General features: G+C 39.5%; 1 protein-coding gene across 1 annotated transcript in view; it reads right to left on the bottom strand.

The window, feature by feature from the left end:
• Window positions 1-22,904, bottom strand: part of LOC121375105 (gamma-tubulin complex component 3 homolog) — a 63,963-nt gene continuing 41,059 nt past the window's right edge. Inside the window, exons 19-26 of the mRNA XM_041502351.1 lie at window positions 22,220-22,355; window positions 19,040-19,108; window positions 15,465-15,600; window positions 9,317-9,405; window positions 8,195-8,326; window positions 5,160-5,300; window positions 4,504-4,623; window positions 1-691 (exon numbers count right to left, since the gene is read on the bottom strand). Of these exons, the coding sequence (XP_041358285.1) occupies window positions 536-691; window positions 4,504-4,623; window positions 5,160-5,300; window positions 8,195-8,326; window positions 9,317-9,405; window positions 15,465-15,600; window positions 19,040-19,108; window positions 22,220-22,355 (979 nt within the window). The 3' untranslated portion in view covers window positions 1-535. The remainder of the gene's footprint in view (window positions 692-4,503; window positions 4,624-5,159; window positions 5,301-8,194; window positions 8,327-9,316; window positions 9,406-15,464; window positions 15,601-19,039; window positions 19,109-22,219; window positions 22,356-22,904) is intronic.

Here is a 22,904-nt window from a genome sequence, read left to right as displayed (position 1 = left end):
TTTCAAGGCCTCATTTTAATTCCTGAAATGTTAAGGAATATGTTGATATATATATTAAGCACAAAATGTTAAGGACTGTTATGACCTTGTGTTAATTCCAGAAATGTTGAGGAATTCCATGGGCTCTGGCACTCATTGGCATTAAGCACAAAATGTAAAGAATTCCATTAGCGTGTGCTGATATTTGAAGTGTGAAGGAATTTCTCGGTCCATGCTGATTCCTTAAATGCTACTGAATTTCATTGTCTTGTGTCGATTCCTGAAATATTAGGAATTTCTTGGGTCCATGATGATTCCTGAAATGTTGAGGAATTTCATGAGTCCATGTCAATTCTGGAAATGTTGAGGAATTTTTTTAAGGAATTTCTTGGGTCCATGTTGATTCCTGAAATGTTGAGGAATTTCATGGGTCCATGTCGATTCCTGAAATGTTTAGGAATTTCTTGGGTTCATATCAATTCCTGAAATGTTTAGGAATTTCATGGGTCCATGTTGATTCCTGAAATGCTTAGGAATTTCTTGGGTCACACCGACCTCAAACGGCCCTCTTCTTTCTCTGGTGGTAAGGGAGAGCACCCTTGCACTGCCGACTGGATCGGTAGTGTTCGTTGAAGTCGAGGCGGAAACTGAGAAATCTGAGACTGACATCTTGGTGACTTGTCAACATCTGTAGGAAATCCTGAACCATGTCCTGCAAATATATAGATAAAATATGTTTTGTTTTAATTGTTTAACATCACCACTAGAGCACACTGATTTATTAATCATCGGCTATTGGATGTAATTTTTTTTGTAATTTTTGACATATAGTCTTAGAGAGGAAATCAGCTACATTTTCACATTAGTAGCAAGGGATCTGTTATATACACCATCCAACAGACAGGATAGCACATACCACAGCCTTTGATATACCAGTTCAGGGTTTATACACTTTATCAGTAACCAAATTCCATGACTTTTCATGACTTTCCATGACTGTTTAAAGGCATATTCCATGACCTTTTAAATGTTTTTTTTTTACAATCCTTGACTAAATCTATAGGTATTTTACTGTATTAGGCCACTCTAATTTGATTTGTTGGTTTACAGGCAATCTTTTTTCAAAATGGCAGAATGGAGGAAATAAAAATAAAAATGATTTTCAGATTGTTTTTACTGGGATTTATTGACAACATTCTCTCAAAACGACAGAGAAAGGAATAAAAAACCTTAAAATTACAAAACTTATTAATTATTTATTGATACACATGTGCATTATTTAAACACTATGGGCCGATTTCGTATGTCTGGGTTTTGAAACGCCGGGTTATATCAAAACCTAGGTTTAATACTGGGTTACGTAAAACGCTGAAAAACCTGACCAAGACATACACCCATGGTGTATATCACGTGTGTGTTTTACCCGTGTTTACAAAACCACGCTTTTTACATGGGTTACCCGCAGATTTGGAAAGGGACATAAGCGAGAAATAGCTTACACTTCATCACATTGTAGTTAAAACTCCCAAATTGTGTGATTCGGGCCTTAATTTTGATAATAACTGGTATCTCGTTTATTATCCTCTATATATCTCAGGCACTTTGTTGTTCATTCGTCACGAACATGGTGAAGGGGTGGATCTAATTATACAGTCGTGCTAAAAAAAAACCTTTCTGTAGTGGCTTCAAATGATCTCTAAAATACGTTCACATTTCATGGCTCTGCAATACTGACGTAAAACACAATTTTACTGCTGAAATTATCCATGAAGAAAAGTTACATTGAGCAAACCCAGCGAAAAACCACCTCAAGGGCAGGTTTAAACAAGCAATACAATTGTAACCCAGTGTTAAACTAGGATTACTGTAAACCAGACATGTGAAATACACAGTAAACATGACCCAGGGTTTAACCTAGGTTTAAACCATATGTTTCCAAAACCCACCGATAACCCAGACATATGAAGTCGGCCCTATATGTTTGTGTAACTGTTTCATGCATTCATTCTGACATCAAATGTATCCATTTTTATTCAGTAAAAATAGTAATATGAACCTTCTGAGTACTGCAGGTGAGATATCTCAACTAAGTTCATAATTTAAAAAAGTATAGAATTAATTTTAACTCAATTATAAATAGAACCTTTTTTGTCCTATTTATACCATTTGATATTTTAGATAATAATAACATTTTTTTTATTAATAATAAAGATTATTATACACCTTCTGTTTTCTCACCAAAAAAAAAAAAATAAAAAAAAAATAAAGAAGGAAATTGTTCTTGGCACTTTAAATGCTGATCGTATTAATTTTAAGGTCAAGGTTAATAATTAACTTGCAAGTTTTTGCTAGCAGGCTATTATATTTATCTAAATATTTATACTTTTTTTTTGCTACTTAAATTTAAAACTTATGATTAGTTTTAAAATATATGTAGTAAAAAATATATTTAGATAGATTTTCATTTTCCATGACTTTTCATGACCAATATCAAAATTCCACGACTTTCCAGGCCTGGAAAATGACATTTAGAAATACCACGACTTTCCAGGATTTCCATGACCAATATCAAAATTCCACGACTTTCCAGGCCTGGAAAATGACATTTAGAAATACCATGACTTTCCAGGATTTCCATGACCTGTACGAACCCTGCAGTCGGGGTTCACTGGCTGAAATGAAAAAAAGCCCAATGGCCCCACCGACAGGGATCGATCCTAGACTGACCAAGAATCAGGCGAGCGCTTTATCAGGTCAGGTCAGGTCATAGGGTTTTACGTGCACATTCAGAACAAGCTGTTGTAGCGCACACCTGTCGTGGGCACAAGAGCCGGCCTTGGCCGGCTCCTCCGTCCATGACAGGAAAGCGCTTTATCACCCAATATTTTGTTTAAATGACTATCCTCAGTTTGCAGCCATTTTAAAAAGTGTTAAGCAAATCAAATATTTAACATTATTAAAACAAGAGTACCGGTGATACATGATACGCCTATCAGGAGTTTGATAGAAAACCATATCTATATTAATGAATATGTTATGGGTATGATTTAATTCTAATTATGTGAAATGTTTGCAATGGGATGGATGAACATTTTGTTTTGGAGTAACCACCATCCCAAGTTGTTCCTACATGTGAGGTTTCATGGTCCTGTATGCATCTGTATGCAATATATGATCTGGACAAGGAGTTATGTACAGCAGACAGTGAAAAGTAGGTTACAGTGACCTAGTAATAGAATGCGACACACCGCCATCCCAAGTTTTTCCTACATGTGAGGTTTGGTGGTCCTGTATGCATCTGTATGCAAGATAGTCCGGACAAGAAAAAGTTAACAGACGGACGTACGGACGGACCACTAGAGCAGAATCAGGGCTCAAAACTTGCTAAAAAAAATATGGTGGCCCAAAAAATAATAATGGAGTTGGCAAATTATGGTAAGCGAACCACGAACCAAGAGTAAGAATTTTAATGTGGAATAAATATATACATTAGAAATATTAATAGTGGCTCATATGTTATAGCTGTAAAGAAGATTGCCAAAATAATATTATTTGGGCGACTAACGCCATTATTTTTTAATATTTAAGTCGCTCAAACGGGATTGTGGTTGCATTTAGCAACCTGGCCACAGACCGTTTTGAGCCCCAGGGCTCAAACTTAACGGCAGCAATGACGGCAATTGCCGTCGGTGACATATAAACTGCCGTCGGTTGGGGGCATCACCGATGGCACTTTTGTGCCGCTGGATAAAAATTACTGCCATCGGTATAGCTCTTAACCGACGGCAAAATGTATAAACATGTATGAACATTATCTGCCAGTATTTAACATGGATGTTTGGGGCCTGGTTGGAGTTAATTGGTGTTTAGTTTGTACCACGCAACGGAACTATATTTAGTCATGTGCATACCCTGTGCATGATTCCATTTATAATAAATTCTTGTTTATTGAAGCTTATTGACATAAATTCAAGAAATTTGACTACATGTAGCCTACATATGGAAAAATAACCTTTCAGTCAAGTTTATTTGCTGCAAAAGTCAGTTTAAAAAAATTGCCATCGGCATACTCAAAATTGCCGTCGGCATACTCAAAATTGCCGTCGGCATACTCAAAATTGCCGTCGGTGGACCCTTTGACCAATGGCAATTTATTTTTTAATTGCCGTGAGTGATAAATTCTTAAGTTCGAGGCCTGGAGCCCTGAGAATGAGTAATTGTTAATCTGCTATTGGATGTCAAACTTAATTGTGACATAGTGTTCAGATCAAATTTGTTTTGTGTAAAATCACTAGTGCACATTAATTAATCATATACTCTTGAACAGTTGGATAATTCTGAGTTTCCAGAAGAAACGTGATTTTTTTTTTCAATTAGCAGCATGGGATTATTTATATGCAATTTCCCACAGACAGGACAGTGCATACACCACACTTTGAGTGAGAGAAAAAGAGAGAGAGAGGGCGAAAATGTTAATCAAACAGAGTATGCTCCCCTATTGTAAAAGAGGACTGCACAAAATACCTGGTAAGACTGAGCCAGCACAGTTAACTGGGCTCTTGTTGACGGAATGACGTGTTTTAGAAACTCCGCTCTCCGCTTCGATTCCTCCTCTTCATCCGCCGACGTCAAACCCCACTGACCCTGATGCAAACAAAGGAAAGGAACTGAACTCAGTATACAATTGATTTGAAACAGACCGAATAACTGATTCTGAACCGACTAAATAATTAATTATCTGATTTTAAATTGAGTAAATAACTGATTTTAAACAAACTAAATAACTGATTTTAAACCGAGAAATAACTGATTTTAAACCGAGAAAATAATTGATTTAAAACTGACTAAACAAATGGTTTAAAAAGAGTAAATAACGGAGTTTATACCAACTAAAGAACTGATTTTAAACAGACTATAAAACTAAATAACTTATTTTAAACTGAGTAAATATCTTATTTTGAACTGATTAAACAACAAATTTTAAATAGACTAAAATAAAAGATTTTGAACAGACTAAACATCTGAATTTGAACAAACTAAATAACTGATTTTGAACAGACTATAAAACTAAATATCTTATTTCAAACTGAGTAAATATCTTATTTTGAACTGACTAATAACAAATTTTGAACAGACTAAAATAACTGATTTTAAACAGACTAAATAACTGATTATCTCACCTCATTAGTCTTCTTCCGTTTCAAGTCTTCGAAGTGTTGTCGCGCCTCCAACTCGGACGTGGCTGCTTGGTAAAAATTCTCCTGGGCCGTTTGAAACTGAATTATTAAATCAAATATGGTCCGCAGCTGAGTCAGTATGGCCTGGAATGAGAAACATGTTTAGTCTATAAACATGTACAAATCTCCACAGCTGAGTCAGTATGGCCTGGAATGAGAAACATGTTCAGTCTATAAACACATACAAATCTCCGCAGGTAGAGTCAGTATGGCCTGGAATGAGAAACATGTTCAGTCTATAAAAACGTACAAATCTCCGCAGGTAGAGTCAGTATCGCCTGGAATGAGAAACATGTTCAGTCTATAAACACGTACAAATCTCCGCAGGTAGAGTCAGTATGGCCTGGAATGAGTCAGTATGGCCTGGAATGAGAAACATGTTCAGTCTATAAACATGTACAAATCTCCGCAGGTAGAGTCAGTATGGCCTGGAATGAGAAACATGTTCAGTCTATAAACACGTACAAATCTCCACAGCTAGAGTCAGTATGGCCTGGAATGAGAAACATGTTCAGTCTATAAACACGTACAAATCTCCGCAGGTAGAGTCAGTATGGCCTGGAATGAGAAACATGTTCAGTCTATAAACACGTACAAATCTCCGCAGGTAGAGTCAGTATGGCCTGGAATGAGAAACATGTTCAGTCTATAAACACATACAAATCTCCGCAGGTAGAGTCAGTATGGCCTGGAATGAGAAACATGTTCAGTCTATAAACACGTACAAATCTCCGCAGGTAGAGTCAGTATGGCCTGGAATGAGAAACATGTTCAGTCTATAAACACGTACAAATCTCCGCAGTAGAGTCAGTATGGCCTGGAATGAGAAACATGTTCAGTCTATAAACACGTACAAATCTCCGCAGGTAGAGTCAGTATGGCCTGGAATGAGAAACATGTTCAGTCTATAAACACGTACAAATCTCCGCAGGTAGAGTCAGTATGGCCTGGAATGAGAAACATGTTCAGTCTATAAACACGTACAAATCTCCGCAGGTAGAGTCAGTATGGCCTGGAATGAGAAACATGTTCAGTCTATAAACACGTACAAATCTCCGCAGGTAGAGTCAGTATGGCCTGGAATGAGAAACATGTTCAGTCTATAAACACGTACAAATCTCCACAGCTGAGTCAGTATGGCCTGGAATGAGAAACATGTTCAGTCTATAAACACGTACAAATCTCTGCAGGTAGAGTCAGTATGGCCTAGAATGAGAAACATATTCAGTCTATAAACACGTACAAATCTCTGCAGGTAGAGTCAGTATGGCCTAGAATGAGAAACCTGTTCAGTCTATAAACACGTACAAATCTCCGCAGGTAGAGGTTTCTGGTGACAATTCTAACAGCCACAAAACAGTAGCCACTGTTATATATAGTATTAAGCTGACCACACACAAGAGATTATTAACTGAGCAAAACGTTAGCCGACACATTTTGTTGAGCTGGCAGCCTTCACCCTCCCCCCCCCCCCCCCCCCCCCCCCCCCCCGAAAATTTAATAATGTAATTTATAAACATAATTTCTGACCACAGATCTTGAAATGAATTTCATCACCCCGATTCACTATGATATATAATGATGTTACCTCTTTACCCCATCCACCCCCAACAAGATTTAATAATATATACCCGTGATTTCTCATGGAGCAGATACCTTGTGATGACCATGACCATGACCCCATCCCCCCACTACAAGATTTAATAATGTATACCCTTGATTTCTCATCCAGCAGACATCTTGGGATTACCATGTCACCCTCCACCCCATCCTCCCCATTACAAGATTTAATAATGTATACCCTTGATTTCTCATCCAGCAGACATCTTGAGATTACCATGCAACCCTCTACCCCATCCTCCCCCTACAAGATTTAATAATGTGTACCCCTGATTTCTTGTCCAGCAGACATCGTGAGATGACCATGTCACACCTCCACCTCATCCCTCCCCTACAAGATTTAATAACGTGTAACCCTGATTTCTTGTCCAGCAGACATCGTGAGATGACCATGTCACACCTCCACCTCATCCCTCCCCTACAAGATTTAATAACGTGTACCCCTGACTTCTTGTCAAGTAGACATGTTGAGATTATCATCCACCCTCAACTCCATCCCCCACTACAAGATTTAATAATGTGTACCCCTGACTTCTCGTCAAGCAGACATCTTGAGATGACCATGTCACCCCTCCACCCCATCCCCCTACAAGATTTAATAATGTATACCCTTGATTTCTCATCCAGCAGACATCTTGAGATTACCATGTAACCCTCTACCCCATCCTCCCCCTACAAGATTTAATAATGTGTACCCCTGATTTCTTGTCCAGCAGACATCGTGAGATGACCATGTCACACCTCCACCTCATCCCTCCCCTACAAGATTTAATAACGTGTAACCCTGATTTCTTGTCCAGCAGACATCGTGAGATGACCATGTCACACCTCCACCTCATCCCTCCCCTACAAGATTTAATAATGTGTACCCCTGATTTCTTGTCCAGCAGACATCGTGAGATGACCATGTCACACCTCCACCTCATCCCTCCCCTACAAGATTTAATAATGTGTACCCCTGATTTCTTGTCCAGCAGACATCTTGAGATTATCATGTCACCCCTCCACCCCCATCCCCCACTACAAGATTTAGTAATATGTACCCATGATTTCCCATCCAGCAGACATCTTGAGATGACCATCCACCCTCCACCCCATCCCCCACAAGATTTAATAATGTATACCTGTGACTTCTTTGTCAACAGACATCGTGAGACGACCATGTCACCCCACACTACAAAATGTAATAATGTATACCCGTGACTTCTCGTCCAGCAGACATCTTGAGATGACCATGTCACACCTCCACTCCATCCCATTTCCCCACTACAAGATTTAATGCATACCTGTGACTTCTTGTCAACAGACATCGTGAGATGACCATATCACCCCCCACTACAAGATTTAATAATATATACCCGTGATTTCTCATCCAGCAGACATCTTGAGATGACGGTGTCGAGGAACACCTGGTGTGCGGCAATGATGTAGTCGAGATCCTTGGCCTCCGTGACCTTCGTGAGCAGCTCATCCCATGCACACTCCAACACCTGCAGATAGAGACACGGTGCACTGAGAAATAGCCCAATGGGCCCACCAACAGGGATCGATCCCAAACCGACCATGCGTTAAGCAAGCGCTTTACCACTGATCTATGTCCCACCTTTTAAACAAATGCAATTAAGCAACAATCGATTATGTGATTTTAAAATAGATCATCGCATAGAAGCCAACCACTTAATTGTCTATTACAATCTATCATTGGAACATCACACTGTTTTTAGCTGCTACAATCTAATGACCAGAAGCATGTTGGATTTAACAAAATTAATAATTTCAGAAAACCTTTTAAACAAAGTGAAAAATGTTTTACACGGACAAATAACTAAGAGTCAAAAGAATTGAAACATGGAGGGCAATTCCATGATGACTGATGTTATATTTTTAGCCAAATTTCTGGTCTAAACATTTGTTTTGTTTAGCCACACCACTAGAGCACATTGATTAATTAATCATTGGCTATTGGTTGTCAAACAATTGGTAATTCCGACACGTATTCATCAGAGGAAACCTACTACATTTTTCCTAATGCAGCAAGGGATCTTTTATATGCACTTTCCCAGACATGAAAGCACATACCATGGCCTTTTGATAAGTTGTGGTGCACTGGCTGCAATGAGAAGAAAAAACCCCAATCAGTTGAATGGATCAACTGAGGTGATTCAATCCTGCAATGCAAGCACCTCAAGCTAACAAGCACCTCGGGCTAGCAAGCACCTCGGGCTAGCAAGCACCTCGGGCTAGCAAGCACCTCGGGCTAACAAGCACCTCAGGCTAGCAAGCACCTCAGGCTAGCAAGCACCTCAGGCTAGCAAGCACCTCAGGCTAGCAAGCACCTCAGGCTAGCAAGCACCTCAGGCTAGCAAGCACCTCAAGCTAGCAAGCACCTCAAGCGAGCACTCAACCGACTGAGCTAAATCCTGTCACCTGAGTCTGTCTAATGCCAGAGCTAGCACTGGAAAGTAAAACAGTGAACGAACCTCAAAGTTAATGTAGTACTGGACTTGCTGTATGAAATGCACCATTTCACAGCCGAGCACGTGGCAGTGCGGAAGAATCGTCCACAGTTCTGTGAAAAACAACAACACAGACATGTAAGTTTATACTCCACCCCACAGGGAACACCAACAACACAGACATGTAAGTTTATACTCCATCCCACAGGGAACACAAACAACACAGACATGTAAGTTTATACTCTCATTCCACAGGGAACACCAACAACACAGACATGTAAGTTTATACTCCATCCCACAGAGAACACCAACAACACTGACATGTAAGTTTATACTCCATCCCACAGGTAACGGCAACAACACATACATGTAAGTTTATACTCCATCCCACAGGGAACACCAACAACACAGACATGTAAGTTTATACTCCATCCCACAGAGAACACCAACAACACAGACATGTAAGTTTATACTTTCATTTCACAGGGAACACCAACAACACAGACATGTAAGTTTATACTCCATTCCACAGGGAACACCAACAACACAGACATGTAAGATTATACTCCATCCCACAGAGAACACCAACAACACAGACATGTAAGTTTATACTCTCATTCCACAGGGAACACCAACAACACAGACATGTAAGTTTATACTCCATCCCACAGGTAACGGCAACAACACAGACATGTAAGTTTATACTCCATCCCACAGGGAACACCAACAACACAGACATGTAAATTTATACTCCATCCCACAGGGAACACCAACAACACAGACATGTAAGTTTATACTCCATCCCACAGGGAACACCAACAACACAGACATGTAAATTTATACTCCATCCCACAGGGAACACCAACAACACAGACATGTAAGATTATACTCCATCCCACAGGTAACGGCAACAACACAGACATGTAAGTTTATACTCCATCCCACAGGTAACACCAACAACACAGACATGTAAGTTTATACTCCATCCCACAGGGAATACCAACAACACAGGCATGTAAGTTTATACTCCATCCCACAGGGAACACCAACAACACAGGCATGTAAGTTTATACTCCATCCCACAGGGAACACCAACAACACAGACATGTAAGTTTATACTCCATCCCACAGGGAACACCAACAACACAGACATGTAAGTTTATACTCCATTCCACAGCGAACACCAACAACACAGACATGTAAGTTTATACTCCATCCCACAGGGAACACCAACAACACAGACATGTAAGTTTATACTGCATCCCACAGGGAACACCAACAACACAGACATGTAAGTTTATACTCCATCCCACAGGGAACACCAACAACACAGACATGTAAGTTTATACTCCATCCCACAGGGAACACCAACAACACAGACATGTAAGATTATACTCCATTCCACAGGGAACACCAACAACACAGGCATGTAAGTTTATACTCCATCCCACAGGGAACACCAACAACACAGGCATGTAAGTTTATACTCCATCCCACAGGTAACACCAACAACACAGACATGTAAGTTTATACTCCATCCCACAGGTAACGGCAACAACACAGACATGTAAGTTTATACTCCATCCCACAGGTAACACCAACAACACAGACATGTAAGTTTATACTCCATCCCACAGGTAACACCAACAACACAGACATGTAAGTTTATACTCCATCCCACAGGTAACGGCAACAACACAGACATGTAAGTTTATACTCCATCCCACAGGGAACACCAACAACACAGACATGTAAGATTATACTCCATCCCACAGGTAACACCAACAACACAGACATGTAAGTTTATACTCCATCCCACAGGTAACGGCAACAACACAGACATGTAAGTTTATACTCCATCCCACAGGTAACGGCAACAACACAGACATGTAAGTTTATACTCCATTCCACAGGGAACACCAACAACACAGACATGTAAGTTTATACTCCATCCCACAGGTAACACCAACAACACAGACATGTAAGTTTATACTCCATCCCACAGGGAACACCAACAACACAGACATGTAAGTTTATACTCCATCCCACAGGTAACACCAACAACACAGACATGTAAGTTTATACTCCATCCCACAGGTAACACCAACAACACAGACATGTAAGTTTATACTCCATCCCACAGGTAACACCAACAACACAGACATGTAAGTTTATACTCCATCCCACAGGTAACACCAACAACACAGACATGTAAGTTTATACTCCATCCCACAGGGAACACCAACAACACAGACATGTAAGTTTATACTCCATCCCACAGGGAACACCAACAACACAGACATGTAAGTTTATACTCCATCCCACAGGTAACGGCAACAACACAGACATGTAAGTTTATACTCCATCCCACAGGTAACGGCAACAACACAGACATGTAAGTTTATACTCCATCCCACAGGTAACACCAACAACACAGACATGTAAGTGTATACTCCATCCCACAGGTAACACCAACAACACAGACATGTAAGATTATACTCCATCCCACAGGGAACACCAACAACACAGACATGTAAGTGTATACTCCATCCCACAGGGAACACCAACAACACAGACATGTAAGTGTATACTCCATCCCACAGGGAACACCAACAACACAGACATGTAAGTTTATACTCCATCCCACAGGTAACGGCAACAACACAGACATGTAAGTTTATACTGCATCCCACAGGTAACGGCAACAACACAGACATGTAAGTTTATACTGCATCCCACAGGTAACGGCAACAACACAGACATGTAAGTTTATACTCCATCCCACAGGTAACGGCAACAACACAGACATGTAAGTTTATACTCCATCCCACAGGTAACGGCAACAACACAGACATGTAAGTTTATACTCCATCCCACAGGTAACGGCAACAACACAGACATGTAAGTTTATACTCCATCCCACAGGTAACGGCAACAACACAGACATGTAAGTTTATACTCCATCCCACAGGTAACGGCAACAACACAGACATGTAAGTTTATACTCCATCCCACAGGTAACGGCAACAACACAGACATGTAAGTTTATACTCCATCCCACAGGTAACACCAACAACACAGACATGTAAGTTTATACTCCATCCCACAGGTAACACCAACAACACAGACATGTAAGTTTATACTCCATTCCACAGGTAACGGCAACAACACAGACATGTAAGTTTATACTCCATCCCACAGGTAACGGCAACAACACAGACATGTAAGTTTATACTCCATCCCACAGGTAACACCAACAACACAGACATGTAAGTTTATACTCCATCCCACAGGTAACACCAACAACACAGACATGTAAGTTTATACTCCATTCCACAGGTAACGGCAACAACACAGACATGTAAGTTTATACTCCATCCCACAGGTAACACCAACAACACAGACATGTAAGTTTATACTCCATTCCACAGGGAACACCAACAACACAGACATGTAAGTTTATACTCCATCCCACAGGTAACACCAACAACACAGACATGTAAGTTTATACTCCATTCCACAGGGAACACCAACAACACAGACATGTAAGATTATACTCCATCCCACAGGTAACACCAACAACACAGACATGTAAGTGTATACTCCATCCCACAGGTAACACCAACAACACAGACATGTAAGTTTATACTCCATCCCACAGGTAACGGCAACAACACAGACATGTAAGTTTATACTCCATCCCACAGGTAACACCAACAACACAGACATGTAAGTTTATACTCCATCCCACAGGTAACACCAACAACACAGACATGTAAGTTTATACTCCATCCCACAGGGAACACCAACAACACAGACATGTAAGTTTATACTCCATTCCACAGGGAACACCAACAACACAGACATGTAAGTTTATACTCCATCCACAGGGAACACCAACAACACAGACATGTAAGTTTATACTCCATTCCACAGGGAACACCAACAACACAGACATGTAAGTTTATACTCCATCCTACAGGTAACACCAACAACACAGACATGTAAGTTTATACTCCATCCCACAGGGAACACCAACAACACAGACATGTAAGTTTATACTCCATCCCACAGGTAACGGCAACAACACAGACATGTAAGTTTATACTCCATCCCACAGGTAACACCAACAACACAGACATGTAAGTGTATACTCCATCCCACAGGTAACACCAACAACACAGACATGTAAGTTTATACTCCATCCCACAGGTAACGGCAACAACACAGACATGTAAGTTTATACTCCATCCCACAGGTAACACCAACAACACAGACATGTAAGTGTATACTCCATCCCACAGGTAACACCAACAACACAGACATGTAAGTTTATACTCCATCCCACAGGTAACGGCAACAACACAGACATGTAAGTTTATACTCCATTCCACAGGGAACACCAACAACACAGACATGTAAGTTTATACTCCATCCCACAGGTAACACCAACAACACAGACATGTAAGTTTATACTCCATCCCACAGGTAACACCAACAACACAGACATGTAAGTTTATACTCCATCCCACAGGTAACACCAACAACACAGACATGTAAGTTTATACTCCATCCCACAGGTAACGGCAACAACACAGACATGTAAGTTTATACTCCATTCCACAGGGAACACCAACAACACAGACATGTAAGTTTATACTCCATCCCACAGGTAACACCAACAACACAGACATGTAAGTTTATACTCCATCCCACAGGTAACGGCAACAACACAGACATGTAAGTTTATACTCCATCCCACAGGTAACACCAACAACACAGACATGTAAGTTTATACTCCATTCCACAGGGAACACCTTTTTTTTCATGCTATCGAATTTACTACAAGTTATTTATTTCTGAGTCAACTGATTTGTAAACTGCACACAGAAATCGTATTTTTGTGTTATTTTCAAAACACTTTTACTTTTCTTCTTACGTCAAACCAAACTGAAATTATTTACAAAAAACATATTTGTAGAATGATGGGATGGATGGACTATAGACTTTTAGCTCAAAAGTTTGACGATGTTCAAGGTAAAGAGTCATGTTAATTTAATGTAATTTCATATAAAACTGGAGATTTTTATTCCGTTGGAAAATTGCTAAATTTTAACTTTACATGTTTGATGATGTTACATGGCAATTCACTGGTTCTTTTTACATGTTTGATGATGTTACATGGCAATTCATTGGTTCTTTTTACATGTTTGATGATGTTACATGGCAATTCATTGGTTCTTTTTTTGACACAAACAAACTATAGCCTCAAAATAAATCTTTTTTGCCTCGGTAAAATGTAATAATGTGTTTGTGTGCGTGTGTGTGTGTGTGCATGTGTGTGTTTCGTTTAGATTCTGTAAATGCTACTTAGGCTACTAATAAAAGAAATATAAAAGAAATATAACTCTGTCAATGAAACAAATTTTTAATTTTTTTTTTACATTGTTGTCAAACTACAAAAGCATAAGAGCATACTTATGTTTTATTACTGTAATCTTGGGGTGATTATGCCATCGTGTAAGTGTTGATGTCAAGACTTTAGATCTGATCTGTTCTTTTTTCTTGCAAATCGCTTAAACTTAAAACAATACCGTCATTGACAATTTGGAATAACCCTTGCAGTAATGAAGATAACATAGGTGGATAACATAACTGCAGCCATGTTGGAATTGCCGAAATGGTGGTTGGTATAAAACTCAAACTACTGGGCAAGTATAAAATCCAGATTGCTGGGTTGGTACAAAACTCAGACTGCTGGGGTGAAACGTAGCAAATTTTGACAAAACCCAGAAAAAAAATCAGGCTGCGCAAAAATCCGGAATTCTGGGGGATTGTCATCTATGAATAATCGGATATGTCACCTAAAGAGGGAGATAAAAACACTAAGATTGGGGGTTAGGGGTTGGAGTGGGGTCAGGATATTCATATTTACAAAAAAGACTAAAATGCAGCATTTGACAACTTTTTTTCCACTAGTCGTTGGGCATGGAAATAGTAGTTATTTACTAGCCCAACACTGAATATCACTAGCCATGGGAGTGGGGCTAGCGTAATCTAGAAGCCCTACCCTTAGGTAATAAAGGTCACCATCCATGACTGCTAAATTTCAACCCTGCTAATTGTTAAGAAAATGCAGATGATTTTCATCGTGTGTTAGGTGAAGACCGACCTGGAATTGAATGGAGGGCTCTGGCATTCGACATCTGGTTTCTCCAGATCAGAGTGAGGCAGTACTCCATCCGCTTGGCTCGCCACAGGAAGTTGAACACTCGCAGATACATGATGATGCATTCTGGGGTGAATACCTGAAACGTAGACACGACAATAACAATATTAATGATAATTAAAAGTTTTTTGTCCATTGTAACAGGTTGCTGGCCTCTCCGTTTGAAAACAGCAGAAGAGCAGTCGATGGCTCTCATGAAGGGAGGAATCTCCTCATAGCCATTACCTCATATAATCTTAATGTAAGTGACGTCATGACATAACAGTGTTCTTTCTATAGGGCTGTGGTTGCATTGGAAAATAATAATTTTTCTATGTTATTAAAGCCGCTGCTTACGAAAATATACCATTTCATGAAGGGAGGAATCTCCTCATAGCCATTATGTCATATAATCTTACGTGCATTATATGACGTAATGTATGTGACGTCATGACATAACAGTGTTCTTTCTATAGGGCTGTGGTTGCATTGGAAAATAATAATTTTTCTATGTTATTAAAGCCGCTGCTTATGAAAATATACCATTTCATGAAGGGAGGAATCTCCTCATAGCCATTATGTCATATAATCTTACGTGCATTATATGACGTAATGTATGTGACGTCATGACATAACAGTGTTCTTTCTATAGGGCTGTGGTTGCATTGGAAAATAATACTTTTTCTATGCTATTAAAGCTGCTGCTTATGGAAATATACAATTTCATGAAGGGAGGAATCTCCTCATAGCCATTATGTCATATAATCTTACGTGCATTACATGACGTAATGTATGTGACGTCAGGACATAAGTGTTGTTTTTACAGGACTGTGGTTTCATTAGAAAATATTAATTTTTCTATGCTATTAAAGCCGCTGCTTATGAAAATATACCATTTGATGTTTATGAAACAAAGGAGTCAAATTTTTTCTGTAAATCTTTGTAGATCGTATAACATATGTGTAATCTGACTCATCAATGGAAATATGAATGAAAGTGAAATTCCGGCTGTGGCAAGCAAATGTTGTGAATTTTAAACCAGCCAATCAGTGGCTGTAGAAGCAATCTGCACACTGTGCAGAGATCGTATATTTGAGCTCATGTGGGTAATAAAAAGCAATACATGTTAACTATTGGGCCCAATAAAATTTTGTAACTCCTAAATTTAAGGGCTATAACTCTTAAAAAAATTAGTAAATTACTATGAAAGTTAAACTTGATCTGTAACAGAACATGATAAAGCTATACACATAATGTCAGATCAATATTTTCAGGCACTGCAAGAAAAAGGTTGAGAAAACCAATCTTCATATTTCTCAAGTTTCAACTGAGAAAAATGGGCAAACTGCCATGAAAGTGAAACTTAATCCGTAACAATACATGGTACAGCTAGACACAAAATGTCAGCTCAATATCTCAAAGCATTATGAAAAAACATCCGATAAACTAAATATGGGGAAGTAAGACTGGCTGGCAGACTGACTGATGGATGGACGGGGATGAAAGCTATAGTCCCCTCATGTTGGACCCTTAAGGACTAACAAGGTAAGGAAAACCATATGTGGGACAGATGAATGGACAGACAGATGGACAGATGAATGGACAGACAGATGGAAAACCAGATGTGGGACAGACAGATGGAAAGACAGATGGACAGCAGGAGTGCAGAAATGGAAAATATTTCATTAGCCCACCAGACCAGAACAAACTAAAATTTACTAGCCCACCAGAATTTCTACTAGTGTCTAGAAAATATACTTTTGTTTAGCAATATTTTAAATATATATATATATATATATTTATATAGTTAATGATTAAAAACATTAAGGACACATGGTAATTTATCAACATCACATGGCAAAAACACGAAATCAAACCCTAAATGTTGACGGACAAATCAATACATGTTGAAATATTCTGATCAAGACTACGTTATTCACATTTCTTTCATACAGATTAAAAAAATTCCAGTGACTTCCCGCAAGTATTTAATAGAAAAATCTATTCAAAAGGTACCGGCAACATACATTTGTACTTTCAACGTAAACAAATAATTTTTAGGAACTACTGATCTTTGGCAGGCCCTGTTTCCTGGGAATTAGGCTAACTCGGAACCACTATTGAAATGGAACCATTTTTGTTGGCGAAAATGAAACCGATTTGGGTATAACGGAACCTCAATGTAATGGCCAGAATGATACATTTTTTCTTTTTTTGTGTTTAGTTGTAACACAGCATTTCAATGTATTGGTGAAATTCATTGCATTTTACCAACTTCTAGCTAGCTGCTAATACTTCTATGCGCGGTCGGTTTGGGATCGATCCCCATTGGGCTATTTCTCACTCCAGCCAGTGCACCACGACGGGTACATCAAAGGCCATGGTATGTGCTATCCTGTCTATGGGATGGTGCATATAAAAGATCCCTTTCTGCTAATCGACATATGGTTAAGGACCACACAGATATTGAGAGAGGAAACCCGCTGTCGCCACTATTCTTTTCGATTAGCAGCAAGGGATCTTTTATATGCACCATCCCAAAGACAGGATAGTACATACCACGGCCTTTGTTACACCAGTTGTGGAGCACTGGCTGGAACGAGAAATAACCCAATGGGTCCACAACGGGGATCGATCCTGGACCGACCATGCATCAAGCGAACACTTTACCACTGGGCTACGTCCCGCCACAGGAAATATAGGAATTTGTATACCAAAATATAGGAGTTTTATAGGAATTTGCATACCAAAATATAGGAGTTTTATAGGAATTTGCATACCAAAATATAGGAGTTTTATAGGAATTTTGAGGTCAAATATAGGAGTTTTATAGGGAAATTTGGACCAATTATCATGATTATAGGCATTTTACATGGATTTCTAAAGACATTTACATTACTAATGGTATGTTTTTACCGTACACAAGATACCATCTACTACCTCAACTTGCCAGCAGTCGATATCCAGGATACTTTGAAAGTTGGTGCATCTTGTATCAGTAATACATCCGCCTCACCTCATCAGGTGAGCAGGATCTTGATTGGCACTTGATACAGATCTCCCACATTCAAAGCATCTTCTGAATTTTAGACAGGCTGGCTGCCTTTCACTGCAAATATAACTCAGTAACATATTTTATTCATCGGCATTTTGGCAAATCAGCTGAGTCAAATATAGGAAATGAATCTCAATATAGGAGTTTTATAGGATCCTATACAAAATATAGAAAATATAGGAAATATAGGAGGGTCTGGAAGGTCTGGTGGGCCTCGATCGTCCAGGTCAGATTAAATATTCGGGAAAACCATCCGTTTATTTAGGCCGCCATCCAAAGTCATGCCATCGTTTTGAACTACCAGAGTAATCAGGTTCATCGTCGTTTACAAGACATTTTCGAAGTATTTGTACCCTGCAACTCTTAGGTACCATCCCTTCCTATAAGTGGAACCAGCTCTACTGATTCCCTCCATCCCTTTCCTGAATACTGGAGAGACTACTGTACACTCACATCGTATTGTAGCAAGTGTTGACAATCTTACCGTCCTTATTGGTCCGTCGACGTGGTAGTCCAAACTGAAGACATCCCAGCCAGTGTCACCCGGTGAAACCTATCAACCAGAAGACAACAACAAAAACACAAATTATTACCCACATGGTTAAAAATAGCTTGTTACATACAGTATCAAAGAGATATGTCCCACTAGAATGCCAAGTGGGACGTAACACTTTTGACGTCATCAATTGGTGCACTACAACCTTATAAGTTACAGGAACGTCAACGAGACGAGACGAGACGAGTGATATAAATTAAGATTGATTATGGGTAATAAATAGGATATTAAACTCGCTACCATTTTGTATCATGTTTATGTCCCTCGTGAAATAATTTTTGTCGCCAATCGCTAAAGCTTGTGACAATTGAAAACTATTTCACTCAGGCCATAAACATGATAAGAAATGGAAGCTCGTTTAATATCGTATAATTATTACCCATATGGTTAAAAATATCTTGGTACATATCAAACGCCAAATGGGACATCACACTTTGACGTCACAAGATTAAGTATTTATCACTTATCAATGTAATGGTATTTAACATCAAACACAGGGTTATTGGTGTATTAGAGCGAGGATCTTCGACTACCCGGTAATAGGCAGCAATTCCGTGTTATTGCTATAGAGTTAGTTCTGATGGCATGGAGCGATCATAACCGATCAAATGTCCGTCTAGCTCTCAAATGGCAGAGTACTCACAGGACTCGAACTTAATGGCGCCACCGACGGCAATTGCCATTGTTGAGATATAAATTGCCGTAGGTACAGAACATGATCGATGGCACTTTTGTGCCGTCGATCAAGCTCCTCAACAATGGCAAAATGTATACACCTGGTGTTCATTATCTGCCAGTATTTAATATTTGCACATTTTAAAGATGTCTACATATAACAAGATAGCCTTTCAGTCAGGTTTATTTGCTGTATATGTCACTTTAAAAAAAATTGCCATAAGCAGGTTCAAAATTGCCGTCGGTGGACTGTTTCACCCATGGCAATGCTTTTAAAAATTGCCGTTGGAGACAAATTCTTAAGTTCGAGCCCCGACTCAGTTAAGTAACTGTTTACGTAAAAAAAATTGTTTGGTGATTTTTGTGGGGTGGTTTATCATCCCACTGCCCCCTTTCCTTTTTCTTCTTTGAATTCCATCTCATTTCCGATCCAGCAACTCCTCCTATCTTTCAACTTCTACGCTGTCCATCTCCACATCCCAAGTCCTCGTCTCTCCAACCACGACATGTGCTCGTCTCTTGTGGCTATCTGCGCCACACACCTGTCATTCCCATCAGCTTTTAGCTGTGGGCTTAGTCCGACCACTTCAGGGAGTGTTCACTAGTTACTTCTGGCATTAAGAGGGACTATACATTCCTACTACCAGCGGTCATTAGTTAGTGCCGTGGGTCAGACCAGCTTTTATTAGCAGCAGAGGACGAGAATACTAGGTGGGTACAGGGAAGTACACAGAGACTGCACCCGTGTTGTGACAGGTAGGTGTGGACAGCTTAGAAGACTGAGTCAGAGGAAAGTGACAGGAAGGGTCGAAACAGATTGAAATTGTGGGAGAAATTGGAACTGTTTACAGGGATGTGACAGGGGCTGAAAAATAAAGAGCTTACTGCGGCCGGGGTCCATGAAAAAAATTTGTTTGCAACCCCTGGAACTGCCAAAAATTGCATTCAATACTAATAAATCTAAACTGGTTGTCACAACCGTATTTTATTGTACATAAGTTGTGGAGTATTGGTTGTGTAGATTATTTGAATATTTTATTTAGCCTATTACTCGCAGTTGTCATATGGTACCTTTTCACACGTGCAGTCAAATACCCTAGCACTTGCAATGGTTTGGTCTGCAGTGACACAGCGTGATTGTGGACTAGTCCATTTTCGTTGACACTTGGTTAAAAGTGCTGGTCAGGGCTATTGTTAGGGGAACCCAGAGCTGTGATGCACACGGTGCACGGGCAGTGATACATGGTGTGTGGACACGTGTCACGTTTTGGAACTAGAGAGGTTTCCTGTGAACAGCTGGGGTAAGTAGGGTTTTGTTATGTATCTATGTTTATATTATATTATACTTGGAGTTGCATTATGTTGTAAGTATTTTATTTTAACTTGTATATTAAGGAAAAGGCGGTAATTTGTTAGGAAATTGTATAGTTTGGCAGTAAATATTGTATGTATATTTATAGTAATAATTGTTAACACTGGTTAAAGTAAAAATGGTTGTATAATGTAATTTTAATACTTGACAACTTTGTACATGTATATTTAATGGACATAGTGTATTAAATAAGAATTGGCCGTAGTGTTTTGTAAATAGGTTGCACTAATAAATGGCCAATGAAAAGTACTGGAAATAGAAATTTTTTGTGGAAACCAGGTTATATGCCAAAATCCTGTAAATCAAGGTTTAGTTACTTTATTATGGTGTAATCATGGCAATTGTATTATTTACCGTGTTTTTATTGTCAGGTCAGGTGTATTATTGTGAGCTGGGGTGATGATGGGTTACCAGCAGCTTGTTGCGTCACCGTGGGGACTGATACCGATGGCCTCGTTGATAGTGGAAGAGTGACGGTCGGATTTATTGAGTTGGGGTGATAATGGTTACCAGCAGCTTCTGGTGTCACCGTTGACTGACACTATAGATGGCCTTATTTATGGAACAGAGTGACGGCGAGTCGAGGGTTGCAAGAACAAAGCAACACTGTCGATGAACTTGACCTGGACTTGGTTACACGTATTTGAAAGGGGTCTCTATTCCAGAGACTGATAATTTACTGGTGCTTGTTGCCTGGTGTTATTATATATGAACAGTATTATCTTATTTCCAGTGAATTGTTTATAAACCACCACTAAATATTAAGATTAATAATTATTTATTGATTTTTGGTGAAATACAAATGTAAAATTATTTGTTTTTGTTTTCTGTTGGGAAATTGTGTGATTAAGAGCCCTTGGTCACTCTTGACGTGACACTGGTTATAACTTATAATATAAGGCACACAGCATAAACTTGAAACCGTGAAAACATGCAAATGAACCTTATTTGCTCAACAGTACTTAATATCATGTTTTTTGGGGTTTTTTTTAGACGAAATGGAAAAGTACATTTCCGCATAGCTCTCACATCCCTGTGTTTACGTAAAATGTGTGACCTACTTCCAGCAGCCGAACATCCAGTCTCTTGAGAATATCGAGGTCATCGAACTGGGCGTTGGTAGCCCGTATTGCCGTCTCGAGAATCCCCGTCAGATTGTGCAGGTATAAATTACTGGCCGGTTTGGCCAAGTCCTCTCTGTAACAAACAAAATCAATATAATTAAAACAATCTGCTCCTTTCTGTGGATGGAAAATGAATCATCATTCCAAAAGTTCCTGTACCATAAGAATAGTTTGTTTTGTTTAACGACACCACTAGAGCACATTGATTTATTAATCATCGAAGGAAGGAAGGAAGGAAATGTTTTATTTAATGACGCACTCAACACATTTTTTATTTACGGTTATATGACATCAGACATATGGTTAAGGACCACACATATATTGAGAGAGGAAACCCGCTGTCGCCACTTCATGAGTTACTCTTTCTGATTAGCAGCAAGGGATCTTATATATGCACCATCCCACAGACAGAATAGTACATACCATGGCCTTTGTGACACCAGTTTTGGAGAACTGGCTGGAACGAGAAATAGCCCAATGGGTCCTCCGACGGGGATCGATCCTGGACCGACCGCCCATCAAGCAAACACTTTACCACTGGGCTACATCCCGCCCCTAGACCGACCGCCCATCAAGCACACACTTTACCACTGGGCTACAACCAGCCCCTAGACCGACCGCC

This window comes from Gigantopelta aegis, chromosome 1 (assembly GCF_016097555.1).
Source record: "Gigantopelta aegis isolate Gae_Host chromosome 1, Gae_host_genome, whole genome shotgun sequence".
In the NCBI taxonomy this organism is placed as follows: domain Eukaryota; kingdom Metazoa; phylum Mollusca; class Gastropoda; order Neomphalida; family Peltospiridae; genus Gigantopelta; species Gigantopelta aegis.
The sequence above is the reverse complement of the archived record's forward strand: the minus strand, read 5'-3'. Positions and strand labels throughout refer to the sequence as shown.